This window comes from Pelecanus crispus, chromosome 5 (genome assembly GCF_030463565.1).
Source record: "Pelecanus crispus isolate bPelCri1 chromosome 5, bPelCri1.pri, whole genome shotgun sequence".
NCBI lineage: Eukaryota > Metazoa > Chordata > Aves > Pelecaniformes > Pelecanidae > Pelecanus > Pelecanus crispus.
In genome coordinates, this window is record NC_134647.1 from 72,155,440 (window position 1) to 72,168,881 (window position 13,442).

Here is a 13,442-nt window from a genome sequence, read left to right on the forward strand (position 1 = left end):
AGGCCACCCTGATAAGGCTTTCACTCACCCAGCCGGAGGTGCAGCACCCAGGATGCCAGTCACCCCCGTGAGCCCTCCTCCCTGCTCGCTCACCAACACCCTTGCATCGCCTCCGGCACAGCACAGGGGCTCCCAGTAGAGTATTTTGTGGAGTTCCCCCTGAAAAAGGACTGGGACAGAAAACTGCTAAAGAAATCTTCCATATTGGAAGCAAGGTTGGAGGAGAAGGCAGAGCTGTAATCTGGTACCAGGTCTTTTCCCATCCTGGCACAAGTGCCAAAGGAGGCTCTCTGTGATGAAGGATTATTATCTTATGCTTCCTTATAGTGGGGGAGGTTACAAGACAGGCAATTTCACACACTAAACGGCTTTGCCAATTGTTTCTTCAAGTGCAGGGAAACAATACCAAAATCAGATTAAAAGGTTCAGTCATTTTTAATTAAAAATATCTTAATTTGAAACAAAGCACCAAAAATCCCAAGAGAAAGAAATGGGTCCATCAGGACAGTTCCCAGAGTTTCACTTTTTGCTCTTTTTACAAAACCTATTGCATTTGGTGAGCCTTTACCCCAGCGGCAAGCTGCTCGCCTGCTGACTGACGCCCCAGCGCTTTCTGCTTTAGTTTTCATACAAGAGCCGCAAAGTGCTCCACCTTCCTTCCAAGGAACAAGCCCCCACTTGGGAAACCAGCCGTGCCAGCAAGCCCAGCATCTGCAGCTGGACGCATCCTGCTGCCCTCACCCTGCTCGGGGCTGCAGCATTGCAAATTTGCAAAGCACGGGCAAAGCTGCAGGATTGTACCAGCAAAAACCTCACGCGTAAAAGCGCTTCTGCCTTTCCAAATTAAAAACGTTGGTGCTCTGCCGAGAGCCAGTTACTAAGAATCGGTGCTGCCGGGAGAAAGCAAGGACACAGTTTCCAGCTCTTCCCTTTAGGGGTATCCAGAGACACTTAGTGCCTTCCTTTTCCCACTGCAGAACAGCCCCAGTGTTCGCAAATACAAAACACATTCTTGCTCTGCAATTTGGTGAGAAAGCAGATCTCAGCCTCAAGTTACCAAAAAGGAAGGTTTTAAAACAATACTGATTAGAAACAATGTCCCAAGTGAGGAAAAATACTATGGAGGTGTCCCGCACCTGAACTCAAAGAGCAGCTTCACTGTCACCAGGACTCCCTCCCCATGTTATCCGTGTTTAAGACAATAAATCTCTCTTTGCCCTGCTCCTTCCCAACATTGCTTTTCCTCCCTCTTCTGTTGCTCTGGGTACTCCTGCAATTCAAGACACCTCAAGGAGAGGAGAAAGTGATGGCTAAAGAAGAATGCCAGGCTTATCAGAACCACCATCCATGTTTTAAAAAGACAAGACAAAGAAGAGGACACACATCGTAACAAAATCCACAGTCCTTCTTCAGCCAGAGCCTTCACTGACTTGTAGGCTAGGTCCTAGAGAAGGACTGCCAATTTGGCCAACAAATACCCTAGCAGCAACAGGAAAATGCTTCAGCGCAAAGATGTAAAGAAAACTGAATTCAGGGCAATGAATTTGCCCCAAATATCTGTAACCTGCAAGTTTATATATACAGGGATCGCTCAGGCCAGCAGAGCCAAGCAGGCAAACAGCGAGGTTGCATGAAAGGGGAGAAAGACACATATACAGATTACATGTGCAGATCTACAAAAGAATACACGTTGCCCTTTTTCAGAGGACGCTGTATAGGAATCCGCTCCCACATTAAATTTCCGAAACAGAAATCCCTTATTCACGAAGAATTTCAATTGCTTTGCATAGCTGAAAAATGTCCTCAGAAGTCCCCAAATCCGCTATTCCATCTTGAAGAAGAGAGGTGAAAAATTCATGGGCCATCAAGCAAACTGACGTGATCAAAGACCATCAGTGACATGAACCCCGGGATAAAAATTGTCACAATTTGCTTTCAATGGCTGCTTTTCTTGGAATATGGTATTAAAAGAAAACAACTTTGCCCCCACTATGAATTTGCATTAGAAATCCATAATAAAAATAAAGCTTAATATTATACAAATGGGTACAGTTCTCTATAGTGCTCCTGATGCAGATTAAGGTTAGGCAGATTTTAGATGACAGTTATTTACCTCAGTCTAACACCATGTATGCACAAATGGAATTTATTTTACAGCTGCAGATATTAGCCAGAAAAAAAGATGAGAGGAAATCTTACAGTCTCATGTAAAATATAATTATGTCTGTTTTCTACTCCTTGGAAGGCAAACAAAGAGGGAAAAATGAATCTGCTGCTAGCATTTAATGGGACTTGTCTAAATGATATCAAACAAATAACAACAAGCAACAATTCACAGACAAACACCTTCACTTTTATTTTTTCCATAGGGAAATTCCAGAAACTCCAAGACCTCATTGCCTTGAACATTTTCACTCCTACAGAGCAGGATTAGGCCCATGCCTGAGTATGTCCCTTTCCTTCAAGACCTTCAAATTATCAGAGAAAAAAAAAAAATCACAGAGGCACTAATGCTTATTCTCTCCCTCCTGAAATGCACACCCATTCCCCCCACTTCTCCCAATTCCCTACGCAATTGCCACTGATCAACCAGGAAACTGTTGCTAACTCTTGAATTTTGCAAGTTAGCAGGTAAAATAATAAAACAATGTTTTAACTGTCAGAGATCCTGGCTCGCAAAGTGCACTTTGGCCATTTCCTTTAATAACTGTAGTTTAGTGGTAATGATTTATAATAGTTCATAATATTCTACTAACTGTACTATATTAATAATACTAATACTTTGCCCTTGCCTGGTGTCTTCTGTCAGAAGATATCAAAGCGGCACACGCCGCCATGAGGGAGGTATTGCTATATCCCCGTTAGGGATTGGGAAACTGCGACTCTGAGCCGTGCCCAAGGTCGGGATTCCCAGTCCCCAACCCAGCACGGCAGCCACCAAGTCTGCCTTCACTTCTCCTGCCGTAGTTTTGTGACAGCAGTTGAGTCTGATCGATGGGACTGAAGATTTAATGTGATTAAATCCTTCTCGAAAAGCAGGGTTTGGGCAGTTGTTTGGGGGCCATGGTTTTGATGGGAAATACCGAGGGAGATGGGGAGTTTGCCCGGCAATTGTACAATAAATGCACTCACGCCAGCATTCAGACACACGGGGCAAAAGTGATAAATATTTACTGCGCCCGTGCCCATCTCTCCAGCAGGAGATGGATAAATATGACATTTAGTGTTGCTCAGCACTCGGAGGATGCTGGTTACGAGCCCCGACACCAACTCTCGGGGAGTCCAAAAAGGAAGAGAAAAGGCACGAGGCATCGCTGGCATGGCTGAGACGACATGAAAGCTGGCTGGATGGCAGCGGCTGCGCGGGGAAACATTTTGGAGGAGAAAACAGCCCCAGCCCTCCCCCTCAAACGATCAATTAAAAGCCATCCTTCTGCCGAGAGCCGGGCGAGGACAGCAAATGAGGGCTGCGAGCAGAACAGCCGCCCGGCCGGGCTCTGCATGACAATTGATGGGAAGGGGAGGCTGGAGGGGGTGGCGGGGGAGGCAGCCCCGTCCCTCCTCTCACCATGGTGATTTGGTATTCCGAGTGCGCCAGATAGCCCCAAATAACAGAAAGAGAAATATAAACTGGAGACCAGCAGATCCAAGGCAGGCCAGATGGCCCCGCAGCCGGCAGGGGCTGCTCCCATCCAGCCCTTCCCCACTTTAACTGTTCAAACATTTCTTTATCCCGACAAGACAATTAAGCCAAACAGCATGGAAAGGAGTCTCGGCAACAGTTTGCAGAGGGAGCGGGAAGGTTGTTGCCAGAAAAGCAGAAAAAGGAGGCGACTGCTGCATACTCCAAGGCCTCCTTCCGCACAGCGCACCCAGCTCCACGAGGATGGCGCGTTTTGGGTGGTGAGACAGGGTCGGATGCGTGGCCCTCATCTCTGCTACTGCCCATCTGCCTGCCCACCCCTTCAGAAAATCCGCTGTTGCTCCTTCACTCCTCCTACATCACGCAGGGCACTGCACGACAGAAAGCAAACGTTCCACTTGATTTATTTCATCATTTCATAAGCAACGTTAAGCTTGCAATTTCCCATGGTCACGGCTGATTATTATTAGCAACAAAGTGTCACTTCACGTTAGACCCCAAATTTTACCGGCCTCATAAGTGGTGCATCCCAGCAGGAAGAGTTGTGAGAGTGAGCAATGGATGTGTGCGCGTGTGGATGTGTGCACGTGTGCATTCCCCCTCCAACCCATTGTTCTGCCACAAAATGCATGAAGAAAAACCTTCTTCCCCCCCAGCACATGTACATATGTACACACATACATCTCTACTCCATACAGGTCCCAGCCTGTAAACACAAAGCCCAACACGCACATGTCTGATGGGGTGACTGTAGAGACAGTCCTCGGTCTTATTTTCAAAGCACTATGTTATTCAGGAATTCAAGCTGTGGTCATCATAGCCCTGATGTTCATCACCTGAAGTGCAATTTACATTTGATCAATAATGAACCAGTTGTTTTGAAAGGAAAACTAACTCCACGCTAGAGAAGTTCTTTAAAACCCTAAAGTGGAACAAAGAGCTCATGAATGCGGCGCACAAACTCTCTTGCAGGGGAGAAACTGGTTGCAAGACAAACTGACTGTGTCCAGATAACCAGGGTTAAATATGATTATAAAAAGTAATAATCAAAATACTGTTCATAAACCCACCCCACTTTACCCACCAGCCCCAAGAGATGAGCGAGGATTGCAGCGTGCTCGCCAACTCAGTCGCCCATCCCCAGCGCACACCAGGAGCTGGGCGAGAGCCACCAGCGGTAGCAGGGAAACTGAGGCTAGAAGAGCCAGCGGCCGGGATGTAGAAGGTCACCTTGACACATCAGGCTGTGCTCCACAAGAAGTCACAGACAACACACGATGAAGACCAAGCAGCAACAGGAAACCATCTTCTGTGGCCCAGGGAGGCTGGGGGTGCAGGCAGCCTTGCAGGGACGGCAGAGGTGTCCGCTCTGACAAGGTCCAGCTCTTTGCCAAGACATCCCAGCTTCGGCATCGACGTCTGCCTGTCACTTTGTGGGAAAGCGATGCCATGGTGACTGGGTACAGAAGGCCATTGGGACAGATTCTACTAGAAGCAAAGAATAAAACCAGGGATCTTCCCCCCCCCCGATTTTAAAACAGGACTACGGATGTCTTGTGCAGAAAGGAACATGCCATTTATTTCCACTCCTTCTAGGAATCTCAACTATTGTACGCTTATTAAAGGAAACCCATAAAATATGTCTCCCAGTGTCTTTAACACATGCTTTACAAGAAGCCCCTAAACTCTAACAAATGGCATTATTTTTCTCAGTAAGCACCTAAGAGAACGGGCCCATCCAGCACACATTACGTCTGCTTCTCCCTGGAAAGGCTCCGCTTTTCTACGTGCTTCCTGTACGCTCCATTGCTCCAGATCTCCTGAGTACCTGCATTTTACAGCAAGAGACAACTTGGCCAAATGCAGACATCTCAGACCAATTTGCTGAGTAAGAAGGAGCATAATCCCACCCAGATGCACCCCAAAGGAGATGCTGTCCCTTCCCGGGATGCACGGGTATGGATACCACTGGCAAGCAACACCCTGCTTTGAAAGTAAGGAGAGGTTCACCCAAAAGACCGAGCAATCTCTACTGCACAAACGCATATCTTACAGGGCCAGGTGCTAATCTGGGTTACACCAGCACATATCCCAAACAATTTTACTGAATTCCGTGAATTTCCTCCACTGGTGAAAAGATGATGAGGCTTTGCTCCCATGATGCAGAGGACTAAATAGAGCGACTTCCAAATACTCCTTGAGATGAAAATGCCTGACTGCAGATTATCATTTTGCTGCAAAGTATTTCAAGCATAAATCTATTTTTCAGGAAAATTAAAACTCAGTACATTTAATTCTTATTAAAAAAAACCCAAAACAAAACAAGTTTCTTAGAAAATCACCATTTAAGCTATGGGGTAAAACAAACATTTTAATGAGCTATTCAAAAAAGGTTCTTGCGCAGTGGTACAGAAGAATATGTAGTGCAATCACAGTAATTCACCTTCCATATAACACAAACCCTTTCAGGAATCTGAAAAATACAACCAAAGGATTGAGCTCCGCAAATCTGAAAAGCACCCGTTAGACATATAAAGGCATTGCTGATCTAAGAAAATTTTACAATTTTTGCTTGCTGTTGTAGAAAAGCCTTATTACATTTTTGCCTAGAATCTGCAGCCACCTACCTGCAACAGATTCTCCACCAGGAGCACAAGCAGGCAGTTTTTACAAAGGGTTACGTGTAACAATTACGCAAGGAATCCACAAAACTTCTCAGAGACAACCACCCCCCCAAAGTATGCATTTATATAGAAACTCCAAAAATACGTATGCAAATGTCAATGCAAAACAGGATCACAACTATATCTACAAACTGTGATATCTCAAATTCCTCACTGCGGAAGTTTTTCTTTTCTGATGGTCAACATCAAAGATCATTAGGATCCTCTAAAAAGCTCCACCGCTCGTGCTCTCGGCCTCCAGCAAACACACCCACACGTGTGTATGCACACACCAAATAAACTCGCCGTGTTAATGGAGCGAAGTTTCCATGGTGCGGTATCTATATGTGATGGGAATATGATACAGAGCCAACAGACATACTTAGTGTACACTGTCCTGGTAGTTACGGAAGAATTTTAATGTCGATGAAGTATCAGGGATGTTGCATTTGCTCAGCTCTACCATGCAGCAAAGCATCTTAAAGAAATTTAACAATATGGGTAAGAAAAACAACAAAACAAAACAGCGTCCACTTCTGCCCAAGTTTTCAAAGCTGCCTGCAAAGCTTTTATTCTGCTTCCTTTCCCCGGCAAGTCCCTTGCCGCAGCACTGGCGGTGGGAGAGCCGGGTGTCACCATGCCTGCCTCTCGCACGCGCCTGTGCAAAGCCCCGACTGCTCCCAGGAAGGAGAGGACCCCCGTTGGGCACACGCCATTGGCAAAGGCAAGGCACGGTGGTGGATGTGGACGTGTCCGTCTGTCCGCAGCTGCGCTCCATGTGGTCTAATTCATTTAACAGATTTACTTCTTTAAATGGGGTATCTGACAGGATTTTGTTAGCAAGATCCATAGCAGCTGATGCGCTCTAAATTCATTTAGCTAGCGGACCCGCTCCTCCGCCACTATCTCCCAGAGCATTCTTTCGAGCAAGCTTCATTTCCACAGCCAGGTTATACCGATAAGGGAAAGAGCATCGACAAAGATGTCTCTAAGCCTTGCCATCTCACCTGCCTCCCCCTCCGGGATAATTATATTACCGGCTTACACACATACACATCCATACGCGCTCCCACCTACAGCCACTTCCCCTACGGACCCAAAAGGAGGGATAGGAGATGCTGAACAATGAAAGGAGCTTACGGCACAAAAAGTAGCACGGTCGGGGGTGGATCACAAGGAGAGGGGGGAGACAGATAAGAGATCGCATTCGTAGCGCAAGGAATACACGGCTTCTGCCTTCGGTGGGAATCGTCCTGCCCTCGCAAACGCCGACATAAAAGACACACTTGCAGCATATTTCAAAACCAAAGAGCGATGGATTTACAAGGCAGGTTGATTTTATGATGACTTCTATTGAAAAGGTATGCTGGGTTTAGGCAGATGCCTTTTAGCGCCGGTAAGTTAGCACAGTGCCTAATTCAAGGAGACAGCCTGAGGAAGCAGCGCCGACAGGGGAGAGCGAGCCACAATGTCTCTATTACTCTCCTCGGCATCATAAAGGGGAGAAGAAAAAAATCACATCTGAAAGGGAGAGGAAGGAGCGGGGCAGCAGGTTTTCCTTGCAAGAAATATAGTAAAAATAATAACAACGACGACAATAAAACTCTTTTCTAGGAAGAAAATTCAACAGAACAAAGGAGCCGACGTGAAAAGCAAACCACTCGCTCCTTGGTCTACACGTCTGGGTTTACAGAAAAACTCTAATCATAAGTTAGTGCTCTTCTTCGGGGTACCACGATGCTGCCCCCAGACCACTCCCCATCGTGGGTCACCTCCCAGCTCAGCAAACCTGGAAGCCTGCCCTTCCCGGAGGACAGCTCTGCCTCTCTGTGTAGGCAACACCGCAAGGGACAAGGTGACGGGGAAGCAGCGAGTGACAGTCATGAACATGTGGGCTGGTTTCCTTCAGTCCTACCACCGAGCTGCAAAACGGCACGCCACCTTTCAACAGGCACCAAAGGGGGAAACACTCAGAGAAAGCACACGGCGTGTGTCGGGAAACAGCTTATTGAATCGTAAGAACGCATTTGGGTTTATGTCTAGAAGAGGGAGCTCGGTGGCCAGAAATACTCTTAAGTTAACCAGAGGAAAAGGCACTTTCGTCCTAACCTGAGGCACAAGTCCTGAAGGTGATGCATTTGCTCTAAGAATGGTGTGCGTGAAAACAGGTCGGAAAGAAATACCTGAAGAAGGAGGGGGTAGTTTGCTGCAAGCTCTGGGAAAGTTTCTGGCTACACACTCCAGCTGAATCCCTGTTTACACACATATAATCCCTGTTTACACACATACAGGTACCAGCACCTATAGCCTCGCACTGGGGCACAGACAGCTTTCTGCATGGTCAACATTGTCTCTCCAGCTGTCCGCTGGAAGACAAGTTTCCTTCAAGAGCACCTCACCTCACAATCTGTCAATGTCCATTTAGAAGAGACAAGGCAATACTGCGTGGCTGAGCTTGGCAGGCGGGAAAGGCGGGTTTTCCTCTGCTGTCAGCAAGACCCACAGCACTACGGGACAATCACCTGTTGAGTATCTCAACGAGGCGCAACTAAAGAAGGACCAACAAGTCAACGGAGGTACTTACATCTGTCACTTCGGTCTTCAGGACTGGATGAGGTCTCCCGGTCAGAAATGAGGCCAGAAACAGCAAAGATCTTCTTCCCCGTCTCATCAACTTTGAGGGAGCCGGGGGAGCTGGAGGGGAGCTGCGTGCCAAACTCGTACTCCTTCCCATCAGCGTCCGAGAAGCGCAGATGGGGTGAGTCAGTGTCATGGCAGTTTTTCAGGCGCTTGGCCGGCGTAAAGGCTGACTGGTAGCTCTCCCGGTCTTCAGTAGATGCAAAGGGGCGGAAGGCCCCAACGCCGCTGTGGTTCAACATACTGATCGGGGTGCAGTCCAGGTTGGGGGGTGCAAACTGGGGGTGGAGGTGAAGCAAGGATGGAGGAAAGTCACGGTTCGCAAACGCTCCCGGCACCCCGCCTTGCCGGTGATACATGGAGGCAAAAGTATATGAGCCATTGGTAAAGGGAATATGCACGTCCTTATCTGCTGACACGGGGACCCCAAAAGGCCTCGGCTGCTGGCAGGGAATGGAAGCATCACGGCTGGCTTCGGCGGTGGAGGCGAGAACCATGAGTGCTGGGGAGGCCAGCGGGTTGGGGAGGTAGGGCGAGTTCTCCATCTTGAACGCTGCCCGGTGTAAGTCCATCGGAGTCTCTTTCCTCAGCAGGTTCACAAGCAGAACGATCTTCCCTGGAAGGAAAGCAAAGCGATGCCTGGGAATGGAGTGGGGAAAATTACTGGAGCATCATCACCCTCCAAACACTGCAAGGAAACAGAAAAGAAAAGAAAAGAAAAGAAAAGAAAACACAACCGGTTAGGTTTCTGTGCTCATCTCCCTGGGACGCTCCAGCAGCAGGGTGGCCACATGTGTTACAACCCACCGGCCGGCAACGCGCCACTGTTCTCATTCAAGAAAATCAATAGACAACTTCACACACTAGTGGAATCAGCTCTGGCCCTCCAGGTTAAAGGGTATCATCCAGTGCAGATGAATGAAAGGCAAACCAAACGTAGTGAGACGCAGATTTAACAACCCACTAATAAACAAGGTTCAGTCTAAAATTAAGATAGTAACTCCAAATTATAATTGGAATTTTATATGGCCAAAGAGGCATGTACGTATAATTGCAATAAACTTGAGAATGCCCACACATACACATACCACTAATTTGCTTGGGGGCGGCGGGGGGGGACACACCAAAATAAAAATCTCTTGCACAGTTACCCAAATAACCCAGCATATATAGTTAAACCGTACACAATGCCAAAGACATACAGAACAGACGTATATTTTCCCTCACTCTCACAGTATGTATCTGTAGCTAAGTACTTGCACACACGGTACTTGATACCATCATATATATATATATACACGCCGTTGGAATGTAGGAACGTGACTGTGTATGGGTGCGTGTGTGTAATACACAAACACCCACGCGCGCACACACGGTCCCTGTTAGCCAAAGCAGAGGAGACTTCCCCAGTAAAATGCCTGGCGTCTCTGACAATATTTAAAAACATAATGGGTGCTTCTGCCATCTGATCTCTGCAAGCGGCTGCCGTTCGGGTCGGGGACAAGAGAGAATGGATCAGTAATTTTAGTTCCTAATGCACTCACTCTTAAGTAGATTTGTAAACCGCCCTGGATGTGCCATTAACATTTAGAGGAAAATGTTAACAAAATTTCTGCCTCGCAGAGCCTCCTAGGTTGGCTGCGCCACCCAGCCAGCCACAACCCCCTCCCAGGGTGAAAGAAGGGAAAATGCTCCTTTCTGTATCTCCCCCAGTTCGCTCCGGCTTTTTGTGTTGTTATTTTCTCCCCCAATCAATCTCGTGTCTTTTCTTTTAAGCTTCCGCCGCCTGCCATTCAGGCCCCACAACCCAGCTTAAAATACAAGGACTATAACTTTGAAACAATATACTAGCCGCTGGAGCTCAAAGGGCCAGAAAAATCATATAATAATAAAAAGCTGTTACAAATTGTGCCTCTTAAATCCAGAGGGTCAAACATCTCAAATAAAACTTAGTGAAAGAGTGTCTCCCTAATGGAGTGCCTTTTGTACTCCATGAATGAGGGAGCCTAGGTTAACAAAGTGTATGAAATCCAGTCTGTGGCTTTAATGCAGTTCAGTGATAACATTTCCTCTCTCCCATCCTGTACCCAGCCGCTCCACTGACTGTTATTAATTGTGAAGATGAGTGGACATCATCTCTCCGCTTCCTCATTTGGCACCCTTCCTTACAGACATCATTGCTAAATTACCAGATTATGTATCTCGCATTAACGGATTTGCTCTCTTCCAAATTTTAAATAACTTTCCCATCAAGTTCTTGCCACGGAGAGCGAGGGGGAGAGGGAGAGCGAGGGGTGCCAAGGGCAGCCTGGTCAGCGCTGCAGTCCTGGGTACACTCGCCCCGCTGCTTCACGCGAGGCTGGTCAAAAACTGGGGGTCAGGAAACTGCAGTCGCTGGCAAATTTGGAGTTGCTGGGGGCTTATGCAACCGTGTAAATATATATATACACAGACATGATTAGGTATCTAAAGAGATGCATGCAAATATGCCACCGTTCTCAGAAATAAACAATCATTAACATGGAAGTGAAACTGAGTAATCACGGGAAAACACGGATTTCCAGGGGAAAAAAAAGCAACCACCTCTGCCTCCTTTTCTATTTTTACTTGCGCTATCACCCCATTACATTAAATGTATTTCATAAATTAGTAATCTGGCCACAACACTTGACACTCCTGTAGGATACTGTGAATCACTACGGCCGTTTATTCGTTTGCAAACTTCATTACACTGGGAATAAATCAACACATTACAATATCTCGGCCAGCCAAATTTAATTTTTTTTCAGCTCCCACTTCCTTTTTCGTTCTCTGTTGCTCCCTTCTCACCCAGCACCTCCCCACCCCCAGCAACACAGACCGATTAGACTGCGACGGACCAGTCATTATGAAAATCTATCGTTAATACACTCCCAATGTCAAAATGTCATAGGTTTAAATACAGAACCCAAAAATAAGAAAGCTAACTGACCTTCTTAATTAAAAAAATATGGATTGCAGGGTAATCAGCTGGAGGGAACATTTGGGTGCCGGGAAGGCAGCGGGCACAGGCAGAGTGAGGAACTGCTACTTTTCTGCCTCTATGCTGATTTTTTTTAATTTAGCACCTCACGCAAATCCAGATTAAAATAACTCCAGCTATTGATCCGAGCAGTGGAATTGACATTAATTTTAGTTCACTTCTCACTTTGCAAAGGGATCAATAGGAAGTAATAACAGCTGACATCCCCGCTGAAAGGAGGAGAAAAGACGGGCTAGAGACAGAAATCGAAAAGCAACCAAATAAATCAGCAGCTACTTTTCCACAGCATCAGACAAACTCCAAACAGATTGCAAAAAGTCTTTGTTGAATTAACTAAACAAGGAGTAGAGGGAGGGGGGGTGGAGATCAATCTATGAAGCTACATAAACTGTCTACCAAGTACGAAGCTTAAGACAGACAGACTGAAAAGAAAGTCTAATTTTTTTATGATTAATTTTTTCATGGCTACCTATAGGCATAGGTATCGGTTTTTAGAGCTACCCTGTTTAAGGTGTACACAAACTACCTATGTAATCGTGTATGTTACTAATAACAAGGCTAAACATGCCACAACCAAGACAAATTGAATCAACAGCCTTTAGCTCTGAACCATAAAAAAAAAAAAAATAAAATCTCTCACCAAGGAACAAGTTGTAATCAGTTATCTCTAGCTCAGTTTTGGTTCCTCTGCTTACAAAGGTTGTGGCACTGTGCTGAATTAGTTAAGAGGAAAGTCTGATAAAAGTAGGAGAAGCCATGACAGAGCTGGATTTAGCAGGCATCACAAACACCCAGCAAGTGGAGAAACCAGCAGTGACCACTGGTTATAAGTGTAAAACTCACTTGCTAATCAGCTTGCAAAGAAACACACACATATGCAAGCACATGCACACCCCATACGCAGCCACCAGATCTGCAAATCTTTTACTAAAACGTTACTCAAGAGTTCCTATTACTAAATCACCTCTCTGCTATCGATTAAAATAAATAAAACACACCACTCTGGTTTCTACAACAGGTTGCATTTTTGTGGTCTCTCAACCATTTCCAAATGCCAGAGATTAAAATAATGGGGCAAATTAACATTTTTCTCCCTCCAGAAACAAAGTTTTCTGGGGGAAAAAAAAAAAATAATTAACAAGCTATGGGGGAAAAAAAAGATTAAAACGATAGGAAACGCAGGAAAATTGATGATGCATGTAAATTAGGGAAGACCCAGAAAAAAAATCACAATATCCATTTACATTAAAAAGTTTTTTCCCCATAAATGTCAAGTAGGAATTTAGAAATATGCTCTGCGCAGAAAAGCCAAAGATTATAAAACAAAATAATGCCAGCTGTTTGGGGATTTAAGTGCTCAAATGGATTATATATTTGAACCAAACTGGATTTCCTTATAATAAATAAAACAAATGCAAGCTCGAAAGCCAACAAAGGAGAGCTCTCATCACTGGATTAAGATACAAAGGAAAAACAG

At 45.9% G+C, this 13,442-nt stretch overlaps 1 protein-coding gene across 3 annotated transcripts in view; it reads right to left on the reverse strand.

Moving 5' to 3' along the window:
- The window catches only part of RNF220 (ring finger protein 220), a 225,314-nt gene extending 215,799 nt beyond the window's left edge, over positions 1 to 9,515 (reverse strand). For all 3 annotated transcript variants that reach the window (XM_075710553.1, XM_075710552.1, XM_075710550.1), the window contains exon 1: positions 8,891 to 9,515. In XM_075710553.1, coding sequence (XP_075566668.1) covers positions 8,891 to 9,515 — 625 coding nt within the window. The remainder of the gene's footprint in view (positions 1 to 8,890) is intronic.
- Positions 9,516 to 13,442: the final 3,927 nt, after the last annotated feature.